Genomic DNA, 18,636 nt, shown 5'->3' with positions numbered 1-18,636 from the left:
CTGGTGCTCCTCACACCCCCCCAGCAGCCTGGGATGCTCCCACCTCTGCCCCACAAGCTCTGCCACAGCTTCAAGCTGCCATCGTTCAGCTCCAGTCACCGTCTCCTGTGCAGCTGTGGAGCTGCCTGGAGCATCCTGGAGCATCCTGGAGCAGGGCAAGGACTCGCTGCCCCCAGCACCCCCCATACCCGGGCATGGTGCCCGCCCCTAAGAGCAGCCTCTGGCCTCAAATACCCCCCAAATCTGACCATAATGACTGTGGCGCGGATCCAGCAGGATATATATAGGTCCCACTTCCCTGGGAAGGGGATGTGGACCTGGGAAACCCCCGGCTGCTGCTGGGGAGAGGAAGGGCTGGGCTGAGTCAGCTCCCCTCGAGGAATCCTGTTTGTCAGCAAACAAAGCAGCAGCTCAGCCCTGGCACTTGCAAAACGCTCCCGGGACCCCATCGTGCCCTTCCCACCCCCTCGGATGAGCCATGGGGGTGTTCACCCTGCACACCCCATGGGCTGTGGAAGGCCCCTGGTATCCCCCTGGAGATGCTGGATCCGTGCAGGGGGAGCAGGATGTGGGGCTCCCCTGCTCCTGGAAAGAAGGAAGGGGAGCCGGGGGAGCGGCGGGGAGGAAGGAAATGCCTCTTCCAGTGCTGTCTCTCTAAGCAAAGTGCTCCAGGAAACTTTGCCTCAAGTGTGTTTGCTTTAAACAGCTGCTTCCCAACCATTGACACAGATTTGGGGGGGCCCAGCCTCAGAGCTGGTGCCAGGAGCTCCCAGCAATGCCGGAGGGAGCTGGGGGCAGGAAGGCCCGGATGCATCCCTTTGCCCTCATCCCAGTGGCCATGAACTCCCACGTGCATCCACAGGGAAGCAGATCAGGGTAAGACTACCAGGGGTCAGCCCCCAGTCACCCCCTCAGGGATGCCAGGGCTGAGACAGGAGAGTCACAAGCTCCAGTCCCCCCCTTGCCCCACAGACTTACACCAAGCTACACCTCTCTGTTTATTCATAATATTAAATATACAAGTTGTTTTCCATTATTTTCTTTAAATAGACTTTTAAATGCCTTTGTATAAAATATTTCAGCATTTCATTGTATAAAAAAAAAAAAACCACACCAAAAAAACCCACCCTGAAACCAACAAAAAACCCCAACCAAACAACAACAAAAAAAAGGCAAAATAAATCCAATGTTGGTAAAGGCAAGTTTTCTCCCCCAGGAGCAGCTCCTCAACAGTGTAAACGGGTGACTTACACCACCAGGAGTTTGGCCCCAGGCTTCCTGCTGCATCAGGGATTTTCACCCTGATTTACACCAGTCCCTCGCCCGGGAACCCTCTCCTTCTGCCAGTCATAAATACACATTATATATATATATACATATATATATATATATAAACCCCAAATTAATAGTGATGCTTTCTTTAAAAACAGTTGGGTTTGTCCATATTTTCATCCTTCATATAAAAATAATACTTGAAACTCCCAGAGCAGCGCGGCCCACGCTTCATCCAGGGCTGGAGGGAGCCGTTGGATTTTGGGGTATCTCCAGGGCTGGTGCATCCCAAACCAGGCTCTTCCCAAAGCCCAGGAGCGGGGCTGAGCCAAGAAGCCCCTGGGTGCCCAGCTGGGGCAGCTCCAGCTCTTACACCCGCGTGGATCCCATCATTCCCAGCCCCATTCCCTTCTCCAAAGCGCAGTCACCAAAGAAATGGAATCCCAGCGAGGCCAGCTCGCGGCGATGACCCTGCGAGGGGCACACGGCCCCCCCAGAACACTTGTGCAGGATAAAGACTTCCGTCCGCTCTATCAAAAATTAAAAATAAACCCTAACAATAGGAGGATGGGGGGGACTGGGACGGTGCCAAGGGTCACCCCAAACCCAGCCCCACGCAGGGACATGGGCATGGGAGGGCTTTAAATATTCACAGTGTGAGGGTTTGAGTTGCAAGTCAGGGCTGGGTGTCTCAGGACTGGCCCCCCTGGGATTCAGGATGCTCCAGTTGAAGCCTCAGGAAAGGCAGGGTGAAGGGGGCGATGGGTGCTGCTCCAAACCCAGTCTGCTGGGATGGGAGAAGAGCCAGAGGATTTGGGGAGCTGGTCCCCTCCATCTTCATCCAGCGCTGGCCATGTCCAAGTGGGATCCGTCATCCCACATCCAGCAGCATCTCCACCGTCCTGCTCAGCACCGCAGTGTCCCACCAGCCACCGCTGCCGGCAAAGGCCTGCGGTTATGGTTCCAACACCTTCCAGCCCTTCACTTCCCGGTGCCCGGGGGTCCCACTCAGGGCACATCCCCCCATCCTTTTGTCCCTGCCAGGGAGTTTTTTGCCGTCTCTGGCCGCCGGCACAGGGCAAGGGAAGAGGGAGTGTCAGCATCACGGTGAGACTGCGGCAAGGCTGGCGCGTGCCAACCCTCCTTCCATCCGGATCCGTCCCCCGAGCAGCTTCACATCCTGCCTGGGGCCCTGGGAAAAGGAGGAGAGGGATGAGCAGGAGCCGAGGCTCTGCCAGGGAGGGCAGCGTGGGGAGAAACACACAAAAACCACATGTAAAAACATTATGTATATTAAGAAAGGGCCAGTAATGGATTAACGAGCTGCGAAACCACATGCTGGCAGCGCTGGGGCGCAGACCTGCTCCTGTCCGTGTCCTCCCACCCAGAATTTCCCTGACCGTGGCCAAGGTCAGCACCGATGAGGACAATCCAGGGACACAATATTGTCCTCACAGCTTGGACCGGAGCCCTGTGAGGTCCCACCCAGCCCCTGATCACCTCAGAGATCCTGAGTCTCCAGCTCTGAGCATTCTCTTGCTCCCTGCAGCGCCCTGCGACAGAAAGACAGGGGGTTTAGAGCAGGGTCACCCAGGGTGGGGGTCCCCAAAGCCCCCCCACGCAGGATGCTATCACACCCACCTCCTCTCCGGCTCCTTGGGGTCGCAGCCTCCATCCTCCAGCGGCCGCTCCAGGACCTGTGTGGAGGGAGGGAAATGGGGAGATGAGCCCTGGGGAAGGGGAGGCGGCTGTAGCAGGGTGGGGAGGGGTGGAAATGCCCCAGATAACATCCTCCTACCACACTCAGCACCACCAATTGTCCCCCAGTCTCAAAATCATGGGGAAAATGGGGCTCAACCCACACTGGCCAAGAGACAAGTGGGGAAACTGAGGCAGGAGAGGATCTTGGTGCCCGGGGAGGAGACGAGGCAGGGGTCTTACCCTGGATTTATACTTGTAGAAGAGCAGCCCTCCCGTGGCCAGCAGGACGGCCACCACACTGGCCACCGTAATGTAGATGAGGGGCTCCTGGCGGCCCTCCCTGGCAGGCGGCTCCTTCCTGCGCTGCTCTGCGCCCAGAACAAAGCCAGAGTCAAAGCTGGGCCCGGCCCCGCCGCCATCCTCAGGGCCCCGCAGCCGGCTCAGCCCCCAGCCCCATGCCCTTGCCCTGTCCCTGGGGCCGCCCGGGGCTCGCAGCTCTGGGGCCATCCTGGAGAAGCGGAGCTGTGTGACAGGCTCGGACGCCGCAGCGGGATGGATCCTGGCTCCGCCGCCCGTCGAGCCAGCGCTGGGCGATGCTGTCGGAGTGGTGGTCCTGAGCCCGCCGGGCTGATCCGGGAGGATGGAGCCTCCCCACTGCTGGCCTGGATCCTGAGGCAGGTGGCCGGTGCCCCACTCCACCAGCTCTCCGTCCCCACGGAGGACGGGGATGTCACCCAGTGCCAGGCTCAGCGTCCCGGCCGATCCTGGAGGGCTTCGGCACTGCTGGCTGGAGCTGTCTGCTTCATCCCGGGGGCCAACGGCAGCGCTGTGTCACCTACCCCAGCACCCAGGACCTCCTCGGTCCCTGAGCCCCCATCCGTGCTACTGGGGGGCTGAGATGGGGCCTCTAAGTCAGCAAGGGCGGTATGGAGGAGGCTGGAAGGGACCTGGGTGCTAGCAGGTGCCATGTCCCTGCCAGTGGCAGCAGAGAGGGAGGGCTGGGTGGCAGAAGGGAGGGGCAGGGGACAGGCAATTGCAGTCAGGATCTGTCCCCACCACCTGAAAGAAGGAGAGAGAAGAGACAGCCGTGGGGTCACCAGCCTCTAAGAGGGGCACAGCCAGCAGATCTGAGGTCAGGGGCACTGTCCCCGTCCCTCCCCGCAGCCCCAGGCAAGCGGGTCAAACAGCCCCTCAAAAACTAGGAGAGCGAGGGAGAGGCAGGGAACAGGCAGGAGCAGGCAGGGCAGCACGAGGGTGACAAGCAGCAGGTGGGACGAAGCAAACCCGAGTCACCGGGTGCCCTGAGTGATGGCAATGGGTTATTCACAACTTGCAGGAGCCAGACAGCCACGTTTAACGTCCCCCATGGCACAAGGGACATGGCACAGCTCCGACACGAGGATGACAGTGAGACATCTCCTCCATGCAAACACAGCACGGGCGCTCGCGGAAGAGCGGATGGCAACACGGGGCTCTTCCACCCCAGCAGCAACACTCTCCCTGAAGGCTTGGCCAGGGGAAACTGAGGCACGAGGCAGCTGAAGTGACACAGCCAAGGTCATGCAGCGCGTTGGTGGCACAGCTGTCCCTCCATTTCTCCACGTTATGCTCCACCCGGCACCGGGGCTTTGAGACAGAGCCAAGCCTGATGTCTCCTCAGTACCCCTCAGCGTCTCCCCCTCGCCTTGCTTCCAGTAGGATTTAGCCCAAATCCCACCTTCAAATGGCAGCCAGCCCCTTCTCCCCTGACACTGATGCAGAGCTCGCTGACACAGGGAAAGGGACCAAGGTGGACACATGCCGCACCCACGGACACACGGCTCTTAAGCTGCTCCATGCAGGTGAGCCCAAGTCCCCCAGACTGGCACAGGTTTACTGGGCAGAGGCCAAGCCTTGGCATCTCACCTGGTGAGGATCCTGCCTTCCTGGGTCCCAGGCAAGTCCTGCGGTAGACTCGGCTGCAATCCTTCTCAAAAGTCTCCTGGTTCTGCAGCAGACGCTTGATGTCCTGGAAGAAATCCTTCACCAGCACCAGCATCTCGTAGGGGGAGGTGGTGAACTCCTTGAAGCACATCTGTGAGAGCTGGAGGAAGCACCAGGCTCAGCATCGGCTCCATGACTGACTCGGTGTCACTGCCACAGATACCCTAGTGCTCCCAAGGCAGGATCTGGTGGCTCCTCGTGGCTCCCTGTGTCCATGCACACCCCACCCCTGCTCTACTTCATGGTCCTGCCTACACACCCATCCCAGGATGCTCTGGACATCCCATTTCACCCCAGGATGCTCTGGACATCCCATTTCACCCCAGGATGCTACAGAAATCCCATTTCACCCAGGATGCAGACCCAGGCCCAAACGCCCATGAGGTTGGGGACATTTTACCGTTCTCTCCTCATCATCCTCCTCCCTGATGCAGGGGTCCACATTCTCATTGATGTGGTCGTACATCCTGCGCACCATCTGCATCTTCCGGGCATTGGATGAGTTCTCCTTGAACTCTGTTCGCTCCAGGATCTTGCCCATCAGGGGAAAGGCAGCTTTCACATAGCAGATGGAGTCGTTCTGCAAGGACACAGACCCACCAAAAAGCAACAGCGGTTACTGGATGGGCATCTCACTCTGCCTGGGGGAAACTGAAGCACGGAGGCACAAAATGCCTTTCTACAATCCCACAGGATGCCCAAACTGGGACTTGGAAGCCACCTGGCCAAGTGGGATGCTTGTCTCCTGCAAAGGGAGACGAGAGAGGAGATTGGGGATCTGGGGACCTCCCACCATGCACCAGCCAGCCCTGCTCCCTGTCCCCTACTGTCCCCAGCAAGAAACCACTCACTCACCAGCTGCATCTTGTCAATGAACTTGAAGGAGACCCTGCCTGGGTGCTGCATCTGGGTGTCAGCCTGGAAGGACAAAGCAGGATGTCACCCCACATCCCCAGGGACAGCAGCCTCAGATATGCCATGCTCTGGGCACAAAGGGGTCCCTGAGACTCCCAAATCCGCAGGGCTTGAGGGACTTTGCTCCCATTCCTGCTTCATCCCATCCCATACTCCTCCTCCTCACACAGGCACATCCCTAAGGTCAACGCAGTGGCAGGAGTGAGCTCAGGATTCCTGCTCCCATCAGAATGTTGTACTCCCCGAATCACAGACCTTCTCCTGTCTTTCCCTGCCTGCTCCCACCCCGCCTCTCTTCCTCCTCCTCCTCCTCCTCTTCCTGCCAGCACCACAGCAGAGCCCAGCCCTGCTTAATTCTCCTCGGGTCTCCCCCGCACCACTCTCTCCTCTAAAGCCAGGCTGCAAAAGAGCATCCTGCCGTGCAGGAGGTGGCCGTGACACCAGGGTCACACATTCCCCAGGATCACACAATGCCGGGGTCCCACACGCAGGGCTGCCGGCCCCCCATGCCGCGACCCTTTCCAGTGGGAGTAAAAACCCACCCTAACCAAATGCTCCCCCTCCGGGCTGGCATCCCAGGCTGGGAGGCCGAGGGCTGGCAGAATTGCCGGCCGGCAATTCTCCTCCTAGACTGGGATGCCGTCCCGGAAACAATTGCTCCATTATCCTGCAGGCGCTGGATCGAAGTCCAGCTCCTCCACCAGCGAGGAGAGGGCTACAGTCCCCAGCAGGAGAAACCACATCTTCCATTCAAACCTGCTCCGTCTCCCTTCTCCCACAACCACGGACCCAGTTTTAATCCCTGGGCGGCAGAGCCAAGGCTCCAGGGATGTGGTGTGCAGAGAGGGCTCGGGCAGAGGAAGCCGAGCTCGCACAGAGCGGCTCCTGGCCCCGCAGCTCGGTGGTTAAAGAGGAAGAGGTGAAGCGAGCCCGGACACGGCGGTTACACAGAGCTCGGAGCGAAGCTCTCGGGGACTCGGAGGCGCCGTTCCCGTCTCTCACCCGCACACCCCTCTTGCTGCAGGCAGAATTTAATCTGCGACAACCCTGCAAATCCCTGCGTGCCCCCGATTCCCGCTTCTCCCCTGAATATCCGCGTGATTCCCCGCTCGGAGGTGAGCCAAGGGCCACAGAGAGAGAGATACGGCCCCGGCAGCTGTATCCGATGGTGGCTGTGCTCCGGGGCGGCTGCCAGCACCCAGAGCTGCCCACGGGCCACATGGGATGACGGCCCCATCACCCAGCCCGGTCGTCTCCATCGCCTGGCCGGGCCCCCCTCACTGCCTGCCACCCACCCACAGCCCCGTTGCCAGCCCAGCTTCCAGGCAAGCAGCTGGACTCAGGAATGCAGCCGGATTCCTCTGCTTAACCCCTGCGCAACCGCCCAGAAAACACCACAGCCCGCAGCGCCGGCCCCTCCACTGCTTCCCCAGCGCCCCTGCGCCCATCCAGCCTCACTCCTGTCCCCTTCCCGGCCTCGCTCCTGCTTCTGTCTTCTCTCGTCCCTCCTGTCGTCACTTTTCCATGGCCACCCTTGATAAAAGCACAACATCTGTCACCCCCCCGGCGCCCACTGGTCCCTCGTGCCCATGGATGCTCAGTTCCCGGGTACCATCACTTCCCCAGAGGAGCTGAAAATCACCTGGTTTCCTTATTTCAGCACTAAATAAGAGCTGGTTTGTGCCCGTCTGACCCCAAACGAGCCCCGAGGGGGCACTCACCAGCTCCTCCAGCTCGGCCAGGTGCCTCTCTGTGATGATCTGCTGGCAGTAGCTGTTCTGTTCCGTCTCATGGATGCAGAGGAGGAGGAGGAGGAGGGATGACAGCAGGGAGCAGCGGAGCAGGCACACCTGAGCACGACACAGGAGAAGCTTGAAGCAGGGATAACCCACACACACACCAAGCCCCCCTGCCCTTCTCCACCCACCCCCCAGCGTGACCACCTCTGTGGTGGCCGGGGCTTGGCCACGGTCCAGCAGGATAATCCCACTGTGGTCCTCTAACCCCGTGCCTATCCCCATCCTGCTATTTTTAGGAGCACCAGGTCAGCAGGGTATTTCCCAAGGCCCGGTGACACAAGCCTGGATGTGGCTCTTGGCCACCTTCACATTCCCGATCCAGTCCCTCTCCCCTCTCCCACACCATTTCTCCGTCTCTCCTGCAAATCTCCTCCTCCGCCCTGGCTCTCCAGAGCCCATCTGACACACTGACCCACCCATCCCAAAAAATCCTCTTCCCACCCTCCAGACCCCCCCAGCTGCACCCGCCGGGCTCTTTCCATGCAGCAGCTCTGGCTTCGTCCCAAATTTCCCTCCCAATCCCCCTGCAAAGAAGCGGGGAGGCCCCGATCCGTGGCGGAACTCCGATGAGCAACGGGGCTTGCTCATCTCAGAGCCAAGACTCCCGGGGTGGGGGTGGAGGGGACCCTCGGGTGGGTGTGCTCCCCCGTCTCCCGGTGCACCGGCAGGGAGAGGGTGCCTGGGTGATAGGTGGGGGGGAATTTCCCTTGGATGATGTCCAGGAATCCTCCCCTCTTGTGAAACTCCAAGATGCCGCCTGGGCCACCGCCGAGATGTGGCCACGGCTGAACGGAGCCTCACCCCGCCGGGAACGGGCTGGGGACGGGGCTGGAGCCGAGACTGGAGCCGGAAACGGGGCTGGAGCCGGGGACCGGGAGGGGGAAGGGGCTTCACCCCGCGGGTCCGGGGCTGGAACCGAGGACCGAGACGGGGTTGGAGCCTCATCGCGCAGGTCCGGGAATGGAGCCGGGGCTGCAGCATCCCCCCGCCGGGGACGGGGCTCGGGCCGGGGACCGGCCGGGGCTGAAGCCGGGGCCTCCCCACGCCGGGTCCGGGAATCGTGACGGGGTTTGGAGCCGGGAACCGGGGCTGGAGCCGCGGCTTCACCCCGCGGGTCCGGGTTGGAACAGCCAACCGAGGCGGGGCTGGAGCATCCCCCGCCGGGAGCCGGGACCCCCCGAGGAGGGGACCCACCACGAGGGCACGGGGACAACCGGAGCCGCCGCTCCCGCGGGGATCCCGCACAGGTGGCAGCGGGCGCCGGGTTGAGGGGGGTCTCCGCGGCCGTGGGTAGCGGGAGGGGCCGCCGTACCTTGGCTCCGAGGCGGGGCATGGGGGGCTGCCGTGGGGCCAGGGCCGGGCGTAGCGGGCGAGACGGCAGCAGCGGCGGGGCCGAGCGAGGCCGGGCTGAGCCGCCGCCGCGGCCGCGCTCCCCTTTATAGCGCCGCGGCAGCATGTGGTTTATGAGAAAGCGCTGGCTGGCGGCCAGGCCCCGCGGGGCCCGGGCCGGCCCGGCACCGGGCGGGCACCGGGCGGCACCGGGAGGCACCGGTGGGTCCCACAGGCACCGCTCGGCTCCGATCGGAACCGCTCGGGTCGGGCTGGAACCGCTCGGGTTCGATCGGAACCGCTCGGATCGTTCAATCGGTTCGACTCGCCACCGCTGCGGTCGAATCGGTACCGTTCGGGTCGGGCTGGAGCCGCTCGGTTACACTCGGATTGGCTCGGCTTAGTGGAATCGGATGGGATCAGCTCGGCACGGCTCGGGCCATTCGGATCGGATCGGCACCGCTCGGCCCGAGGCACTGTGTGTGCGAACCCCCCTCGGCACCCGCACACGCGTGTGTGCTCACACCTGGGCACACACACAGATCTGCACACCAGGGACAGCCATCAGCCCGGGATGTTCACGGTCACCCCGGGCACTGATACCCATGTGCACACACAGCCCTGAGCCTGGCACACGTGTAGGTGCACGCTCACTTCAGGGCACATGTACACACAGAGATGTGCACGTGTGCACACGCCGGGGACCCCTTGGGATGTGTACCTGTGCGCACACCACACCTGTGTACGTGTGTGGTCACCCCTGGGCACTTGTACCCTTGTGAACATACACGCACAACCTCCCTGGATGTGTGTGGACACCCCTCAGAACATGTCCCTGTACACACACAGAGCTCTGGGCCTTGCACATGTGTGTGTGTGCTTGCCCATCCCTGGGCACATGTGCACACACACACACACGTATGTGCACATGCCAGGGATGGACACCCATCAGAACACACAGGGATGGATGCCTCAGAACGGTGTGCATGCACAGATCCATGTGCACGGATGGATCCACGTGTACAAGCAGATGCATTTGTACGGATGTGCATGGACAGATGTTTGCACACATGTGCGTGATAGATCTGCACGGACATGGACAAATCCGTGTGCAGGGACGGATCCACATGAGCACAGACACATCTGTGTGCGTGGATGGGTCCATGTGTGCATGGATGGATCCATGTGTGTACAGATGGATCCACATGTGTACAAGCAGATCCGTTTGCACAGGTGTGCAGGAGGGATCTGTGAGTGCACGGATCTGTGAGGGGCCGGATGCGGGGCCAGCAGAGCCATGCAACAAGCCCCATTCTTGGCTTTGGGATTTTCCTCTTCGCTGGCTGTTTGTGTTCCAGGCGACTGGAAGTGATTAGTGGCCACGAGGTGATCCATGGAAGTGCCAAGCACTCGGCACTCTGACAGGAAACAGAAAGTAAACTGTCCCACAAACACAGTGGGATGCAGCTGCAACAGGGGATGGTGACAACGGGGCCACGTGTGGGTGACAGCCACCACATCCGAGGGACCGGTGGGATCTGCTCCCCAGGGCCGGAAATGCTGCTGGGGTTGCAGAAGCTGCAACCTGATGGGTTTTCTTGGAGCTGAGAGGTGATCCCAGTAACGGAGAGCTGGGATCAGCGACCTGGTGGAGGAGTTGGGGGAGAGCTGTGAGCCAGCTGGAGTTGGGGACAGCAGTGACAGCCCCGAGATAGTATCAGATTTGCACCAGCGCATGGGCGCATGGGTCTTGTCACCCACAGTGTCCCTTAGCAACAGCAGCAGATAAACATCTGAGGGTGCTGAGGGTGACGGGCCTGGGAGGGAGGGCACTGGGTTAGAAACCAGCCATCCTCCCAAAATAACCCCTTTCTCCCCAAAACACTGAGAGATTATCCACATTTTTCACCACGAGCTATTCTGGGAGCCTCACAGCCCCCACGGTGGGAGGACGCCAGGGTGGGCACCAAGGGACACAGCGGGTGACGCCAGCACCGGGGGTGACTCACGGGGACCCCGTGGCGAGACCATGGGCTGCTCATCTCCCGCACACTCATCCCCCTCTGCTTTAAAGGGACCGGAAAAGTGTCATATGCTGGGTCATGGGACAAGCTATGGGGCAGCGGGACAGGGGGGCAGCAGGAGAGCGGGACAGCAGGATGGAGGGATGGGTTAATATTAATCCGCCTCATGCGTGACAGAGGGCGAGAGCAGCATCCGCCTCTTTTTTTTTGGCAGGGAAGTGGCTTTTGCCCCTCCTCCCTTCCCAAACCTGCCGAAATCCCTGAGTCACGGGGCAGAAGTGGGGCTGGTGGCGGGTGGCAGAGGTGGCAGCAGCTCCGTGCCCACACCACAGCTGGAAAAATTGGGGGAGGCAAAATTTAGGGTGGTTGTCCCTCCCCCAGTTGCAAACTGGGACCAATGGCACTGTCACCACGCTGGTGCTGTGCAGGAGTCACCCCTCACCCCCCACAGCCACGGTCAGCCAAGGGGGAAATGTGGGATGAGTCCATGGGGCATCCCGGGGATCCCCATCTCTGCTGGCCCCAGCCAGAGGGATGCAGGGCTGAAGGCGAGGCAGTGCAGGATGTTCCCGGATCCAAAGGGCCTGGAGCAGACACCGGCACCATCCCCACGCAGCCACATCTCCGCCAGGTTAGAGCATCCCCGGACCTCAATTCTCCTGCTACAGCGATTCCCTCTCTTCCCATCCCCCGTGGGAGCAGGAGCACATCACAACCAATCCCTCATTTTGGGAGGCTTTTTCCAGCCAGCAAGTCCCAAAGCAGGGATAAAGCCTGTAGCATATCCAATCCCCCCAGCTGCATCCTGAGACCAGCCTGGGGCTGCCTCTCTGGAGAAAGTTATTTCCAGCAGGAAAGTGTTGCAAGGTCTTAATCAGTTCCTTCCCGGTGATTCACCGTAGGGCCAGGATGCTCTCCCACAGTCTCCTGGGTGCTGCAGCTGAGCCAGGACCCCCCCCAGCATGATCCGAGCTGGAGCGATGAGTGCCCAGGCTGGAAATCCCCGTGGGAAGGTCCCGAGCCGGTTCCTTCAGGAGTGGAGGAATGTGGGTTGGAAGGCACTTCCCCCCAGCCCGCTGTCGGGGGGGGGACTCAGGATGTCCTGATGAGGCTGGAGCCTTCATCCCACAGCAAACCCCCCTCTTCCTCCCCTCCATGCCTCTCCTGCTGCCTGCCCCACGCTGGGATGCTCTGGGACATCCCACCCAGCCCCGATCAGGGGGGCCATCACAGGGCTCCCCCAGCAGCAGCCCCCTCGCCACGGGGTCAGCACCCACGGGAGCAGAGCACTGGCCAGATCCAGGCACAGGGAATTCGGCCAGGCCGGGAGCGAGGGAACCGCAGGGTCAGGCTGTGTCTGGCGCCTGCGGAGAAAGTCCCTTTCCAGAGTTATCATAACCCGGGGTCCAGCTGTCCTCAACCACAGAGGCTCTCGGGAGACCTCCCACCACCCCCTGGCACGTGCTCGGGGGTCCTTGGGCACAGATAAAGCCCAGCCCTGCAATTGGGAAGGGGTGCCCATGCCAGGGGTGGTGCCAGGTGGTGAGGGGGGACCACAGACGGGTGATAGCCCCACATGGGTCACCGGCATGTCCCCAGCCCTCGTGGCTGTGGCTGAGTCATGTCAGGCTCCAGCTCCACTCCTCCCTCCACCGAGGAATGCAGCCAGAGCCAGAGCCAAAAGCCTTCCCAGGCAGCTGCCCACGGGCACCCACAGACTCTGGGGGAGGTGCGGGCGATGGGGCAGAAGGTGCCACCAGCAGCAGTTTCAGGGTGGCAACAGCATGATGCCCACCCTGTGGCATGTCCATGTGCTCCAGGGGACTCCCCAGCATCCCCAGTACACCCTGAACAAGCGCCCAGTGTGCCCCGTTCCCCACTTGGCACCACCCGGAGCTCACGGCACAGTGCAGTGTGGATGCAGCCCTGGCACCCCCAGCTCAGCCCGGCTGGAGCCAAGAGGGTCCTGACCCATGGGGGAGGGTCCAGGGCCAGCTCTGGGAGCAGCTGGGCACAAGTGGGGACAGCTTGGGAACAGCTTGGGAATGCTCCAGGGCAGCCAGGCCTCAGCGCCGTGCTGTGGGAACCCACCCGGGGGGTTCCTGTCTGTCACCACAGCCAGGAACAAGGTGACACCCAAACGTGCCAAACCCTTACTGGGATGCCACAACCCTCGGACCGTGTGATGGACGGAGGCAGCACTGTCCCTGACCTCAGCACAGGTCTGAGGGACTAAATCCCACTCTCGCCACCCCAAATTGGGAATGTGATCCCCACACATGTCCGGCTGCAGGCTAATGGGGTGACAGCCCTGTACCACCCGCCAATATGGGGCTGGAGTGGGTGTTTGGAGCCACCGAGCCTGAGCCATGGAGCTGCTGCCGGGGCGTCACAGGGAGAGTCCAGAGCCAGAACAGAGGAGCTGTTTGTGCTCCCGCCGGGGCCGGTTGTTTATCGGCAGCGGAGCTGTTTACATCAGCCACTGGCCGCGATCTCCGCCGCGGACACCCAGACGTGGGGCCCAGCCCCGGCTGCACCCCGCGGTCCCCAGGTGCCAGCGGGGCTTTGCTGGGAAGGAGGGGAAGCAGGGCTGAGGGCTGAGGCTGAGTCACGGCCTTATCTTGCTCCACACCCGACAGCAGGACCCGGCCCCAGGAGCTGCTGAGCTCCTTTCCCTGCTTGTGCCCATCCTTGAAATCTGGAGGACCCCCGGCCCTAAGGGACATCCTTGTCAGCCAAAGGACACCTGGGGGACAAGGAGTGTTCTCACAGGGCACGGTGGGGCTTATGCCCATCATATTCCTCACTGCAGATGGAGGGGGACAAAGATGGGCAGACAGACAGAGGACTGGACAGACCCCCAGCGGTGTGTAACCTCCATCATTTCGTTCCCTGATCCCCGAGGGGCAGCTGGGGGCTAATGGGGACAGGAGGGGACAGCACTGCCTTGCTGCTGGGGAAGGAGCCCTCGCCTCCCAAAAGGAAGTAGCTCCTGCCAGGAATTCGAGGCATTGCTCAGCTCCAGGCCATGGATCAGCTGTTTGGCTGCTCGGAGCCTGTTTTTCATTAGCAGCAGTGATTTTAGCACCGTGAAGCTGCCTCCTCCCTCCTGCCAACAGCTCCAGGACGGCCTTAGGAGAGCTGGAGCCCTACCTGGAGATGGGATGCGCTGGCATGTCAGGGGATGCCAGGAGTGGTTTATCCCTGATAAGCCTTGGCCGTGGGAGCTGTCAGTGGCTCACCTGAATCCAGCCCTTTCCCATGGCAGGACTGAAGTTCAGGCAGGTTTGCAGAGGGATGGGGGTTCTGAGGAAGCTGGTTGTGGCTCTGCACCTGGATTCATCCCTTTCCCATGGGAGGGATGAAGTTAAGGTTGGTTTTTGGAGGAATGGAACTCGTAGGGGAGCCGCAGGTGGCTCCATGCCTGGATCCATCCCTTTCCCAACACAGGGATGAAGTTCAGGCTGGCTTTTGACGAGATGGAGCTGCCAGTGCCACAGGAAACACACCCTGCCCCCTCAGCTATGCCGGCAGCCCTGGCTGGGGCTGAGTGGTTCATTTTGGGCTGAAAATAGGAGATTTTGAATTTGCAAAGGCTAGTGGGGTAGGGGTGGTGATAAGGGGGTGAAGAGGAGTTTGGGGGCCTTGCACTTCTCCAGCGAAACGCTGCACTTGGTGAGGGTCTGGAATCCACTCAGGTTTACCAAAAGCATCTTTTCGGCTCTGGAAAGCCAAATAAATGGGAGACAAACATCAACTCCAACCCCCTGCTCCAAGGCAGCCCAGGTCTTGCCATCATGAGAAGGGACACATCAGGATGTAGCACGGACACAACCGTGCCGGCACCTCCCGGTGAAAATCCACCAACCACGTCCCGCTCCCGCCGCTCCCACGCTCCCGGCCAGCGCCGATGCTAAATCCGGCCTTTCCCATCTCCCTCACAGCTGGACGAGGAGCTTCCATCTCCATCTCAGTGGCCTCATCTTCACTCCCAGGGGACATTCCCCATCCTCTTCCCCCCACTCATCACAATTCCATCCCGTGCCAGAACAGAGCTGAGCAGCTTGCAGGGATGGGGTGAAATGCCTCCAGCTGCTCCTATGGGATTGGACACTCAAATGTTGATGTACTTGCTGCTTTCTCCAAGGAAACTAACAGTCCTTCCAGCAGGTGAGCTGCTTCCCTGCTCATCCAGGCACCAAGAGCCCCATCCAGCTCTGGGCAGCATTGGTGCTGTGGATGCAAGGAGGTGGTCTGAGGATTGCTGGGAAGTTTTGCTCATGCAGAACTGGTCAGAAATAGGGTCCCACAGCAGTTTTGGGGGGCTGCAGTCATGTTTAGAGCAGGAGATGTTTCGGGATAACCAGGATCGCCCTGTTCCTGGCCCATCCTGTGCATGTGCCCGGAGGCCGCTCGTGCACCTACGCCAAGAGCATTGGATCATCCCCGGGACAGCACAAACAACCTTCAGCCACCACCAGAAAAACACAGGCTGATGCATCTTGGCGTGTGCTGCTGCGCCTCCACCCATCATCCCGCCCGGCAGCCCCCGGGATCGCCGGCAAAACGGCTCCTCAGGCCCCTCGGAATCCTCAGAGCAACACGCCACCCCAACAGGGGGGTGGAAATTGTGCCCAGAGAGGCTGGAGAGAACAAAAACATGATAAAAAACCTGCCTGGGCTCTTGTGGCCCCGGAGAGTGGGAGATGCTCAAGGGACCCCTGACCCTGAGTATGGGGCATCTTCCATGTGCTTGGGGGCGAGGATGCAGGATTGGGGCCGGGATGCAGGACTGGGGCCAGGGTGCGGAGTGCATCCAAGCCCTGGAGAGTCAGCAGCTCCCAGCACAATTCCTCACACCCATAGGAATGTAATGAACCAGGGATCTTGGAAAGGGTCAAATTTAGGGCCTGAGATGAGCCAGACGAGTCCCATCTCAATGAGGAGAGCGTGAGGCAGAGCCATGGCATCCCAAACCACGGGGAAGGGGCTCCGCAGCGCTGCCCCGCTCAGCAGTGCTGCAGAGTCAGTCTGCTGCCGCCACCCCCGCTTCAGCGCTTGGAATTAAGAATAATCCATCAGAATTTCATCCCATGGCTGCTGCTGCCGCATCTGGAAGCTGCTGTGGGCTGCTCGTAGCTGTGCAGCATTTCCAAGGAACCACAAGTTTTCCATCCTCTTTTGATTAGCGTGTGGTTCCCGCCCCGGAGCCCCAGGCAGGGCCAGCAGCCCCACACTCAGCCAGGGACCTCGGCCGCCATATCCTGAGAAGTCCCCAAGCAATCGTGGGCTGTTAAAACTCCTGATGTCCCCCTGGCTGGGCTGTGCCACTCCCCAGGGACAGCTCTGCTCCTGATGGAGGGTGGTGGCACAGCAATGGGGACCTGGCTCCTGTCAGCAAGGGATCCTGCTTCCCAGAAGCAGCCCCAGCATGGGGCTCAGCAGCGAGAATTGCCCCATGTCCTCTGAGGCTGCTCCACAGCCTCTCCCCAAGGACTGGGGAGCCCCTGGGTGTTCCTATCACCCCTTCCTGGGGAGCACCCGGCTGCAGAGAGGACACTGTCACCTGACAGGTGGGACAAAACCCCCAGGAACTACTGACTCTCAGGCCCCGGCCACCCAACAGGTTCCTCCTGCTGTCCCCGTGTCCCCAAGCCCTGCCCATCCCTGCTCATGGCGCTCCAGCAGCAGCTGCTCCGCCACATCTGGGGCTGATTTTCGATGTGAAGCCGCACTCGCCTCTGGGATACTGGAACCGCGCTGGGAAAGCCGGCGGGAGCAAAGGCAGCAGCCCGAGGGCTGGCTCAGGATGTGGTGGCTTGACTGGGAGGAAAGTGGGGCTGGAGGGGCAGTGGAGGCCCCGAAACTCCCCCCCCCCCCCACCGCACTGGCCAGAACCGGCTGTGGCCCTGGGGACGGGATTACGCCGAGCCGGAGGCATGTCCTGCGGCGAGCCCAGTGCTCCATGACCTCACCACCACGTGCCTACGACGAGGAAGGAAAAGAGGAAACTACGTTTTTTCAAGAATAACTTTTGCCCGAGCTTTTCCTGGGGGTGAGAGTGTGACCCGTGGCCAGCACCACTCACCCTTTCCGCGAGAGCATCACTCCGGGGTGACAGCCCAGCCTCCCAGCCCACACACATCCCAGGATGCAGGGATGGGCACAAAGAGCTGCAATCCACCTCCCCAAATCCCCCTCTGCCTTGTCCCAGCAGCACAGACACCCCTGTCATGGCAGGGGTTGTCACCCATGGGTGCTGCACCCCCCACCCATTGCACGTCCTGGGTGCCTGTGGAGAACTTGGGCCCTTGGTGGGAAACCCGGGCTGAGGAAGTTGTGCCCAGGCTCATAAACACATCGAAACCACCTGTGGTTTCCACATGGGTCACATCCTCCTTCTCCCAGCCCTGGGTGATGTCCCCAGGGGTCAGAGCCGTTGGCTGGATCCCCATCCCTCCCCAGGGCTGGAGCCAGCAGGATGCAGGAAGGGAAATGTGAATTCAAAATAATGAAAATATTAAGAAGGGCACAGGCCTGGACTGGAGCCCACCCCAGGGATGCAGCGAGCTCCAAGTCTAGGGCTGGATCCCACCTCCAGCCCCAGGGCTGGATCCCACCTCCAACCCCAGGCTGCAAAACTTCCACCTGGCTACAGCAGAGACCAGGATGGGATTTGGAGCAGGGACCCCTTGGTTATCCCAAGCAGCTGGAAACGCTGTGGAAAAGCAGGATATGAGCTGGGATCCACTTCCTGGGAAAATCCCAAACCACTCAGAGCTACCAGTTCCTCGTGCCCAGTGCCAGCTCTCCCGGCCGGGACATCCCAGGGTGGTTTGGCTTCACATCAGCCCTTCCCTGGCAGCCCCTCTGTGTCACTGCAGGGCACCTGATCCCAAAGCAGCACCTTCACTTTGGCGTGAGGAAAAACAAGGCAAATCCCAGGAAAGCAGGAGCCATCGGCAGCAGGATCACCCCCAGGATACAGATTCAAAAAAGAATAAATTTAATCCATACCCAGGAGTGTGAAAATGAGCTGAGGGGTCCTCCACGTGCAGGGAACAAGCAGGACACGAGCTCATTGCAATAGAGAGATGGATTAGGATTGGGATTAGGATTAGGATTGGGATAAGAACCCAACAGCCTCCCTTCATGCCTCCAAAACCTTTCTGCTGAGCCAGGGGGGCCACTTCATCCTCCCTGGAATCAGGACTGACACTTGGCAGCTGGATGCTCTCAGCTCCCTGGGATCCCAGGGTGGCCAGGCAGGACGCAGCTGGGCATCTCCAAAGCACTTCTCCCTTGGAAAGGGAAAAGCAGATTCAGGGGGATGAATTTGGCCCTCCCCTGGAAAGGGCTGGATTTGGAGGTGACCAGGGGGATGCTTCATGTGCCAGAGTCACTGCCCACCCTTGCAGCCCCAGGATGCTGCTTTTGGGTTGTTTTCTCCCGATCTTCACACATTCCAGCTGGGATGGGAATGTTTGGCTAAAGGAGGGATATGGGACCTGCCAGGGGTCTCGGGACATTCTGGCCTCCTGCCCCCACCACGAGGGGAGACCCCTGGAACCACCCCAGGGAGGAGCAGCACTGGGTACTGCGATCTCAAAGCA

At 60.8% G+C, this 18,636-nt stretch overlaps 1 protein-coding gene across 6 annotated transcripts; it reads right to left on the bottom strand.

Annotated features, from left to right (window-relative positions):
* Nucleotides 1–1,102: 1,102 nt before the first annotated feature.
* CSF1 (colony stimulating factor 1) lies at nucleotides 1,103–9,091 on the bottom strand. Of its 6 annotated transcripts, none has more exons than XM_032133263.1 (9): nucleotides 8,983–9,091; nucleotides 7,593–7,721; nucleotides 5,812–5,874; nucleotides 5,357–5,536; nucleotides 4,879–5,056; nucleotides 3,214–3,341; nucleotides 2,914–2,969; nucleotides 2,773–2,825; nucleotides 1,103–2,464 (listed from the first exon to the last, which is right to left on the bottom strand). In XM_032133263.1, the coding sequence occupies exons 1-8, from the start codon at nucleotides 9,001–9,003 to the stop codon at nucleotides 2,774–2,776; spliced, it is 807 nt and encodes a 268-aa protein (XP_031989154.1). In that variant the 5' UTR covers nucleotides 9,004–9,091; the 3' UTR covers nucleotides 1,103–2,464; nucleotide 2,773. The 6 variants fall into 6 exon arrangements, with proteins under 6 accessions (XP_031989154.1, XP_031989155.1, XP_031989152.1 ...); XM_032133264.1 differs by lacking the exon at nucleotides 8,983–9,091 and adding an exon at nucleotides 8,014–8,069; XM_032133261.1 differs by lacking the exon at nucleotides 8,983–9,091 and adding an exon at nucleotides 7,815–8,007.
* Between the last annotated feature and the right edge of the window lie 9,545 nt (nucleotides 9,092–18,636).

Source organism: Corvus moneduloides, chromosome 24 (assembly GCF_009650955.1).
Source record: "Corvus moneduloides isolate bCorMon1 chromosome 24, bCorMon1.pri, whole genome shotgun sequence".
NCBI classification, from domain to species: Eukaryota; Metazoa; Chordata; class Aves; order Passeriformes; family Corvidae; genus Corvus; species Corvus moneduloides.
Note: the sequence above shows the minus strand (reverse complement) of the source record. Positions and strands in the feature narration are given on the sequence as shown.

Coding starts and splice junctions, on each gene's coding strand:
- CSF1 (XM_032133261.1), bottom strand. CDS start 7,892: ATGGGGATAGGCACGGGGTTAGAGGACCACAGTGGGATTATCCTGCTG. Junction 5,537..5,811: donor TCATTGACAAGATGCAGCTG/GTGAGTGAGTGG, acceptor GTGTCCTTGCAG/AACGACTCCATCTGCTATGT. Junction 2,970..3,213: donor TCTACAAGTATAAATCCAGG/GTAAGACCCCTG, acceptor CCCTCCACACAG/GTCCTGGAGCGGCCGCTGGA.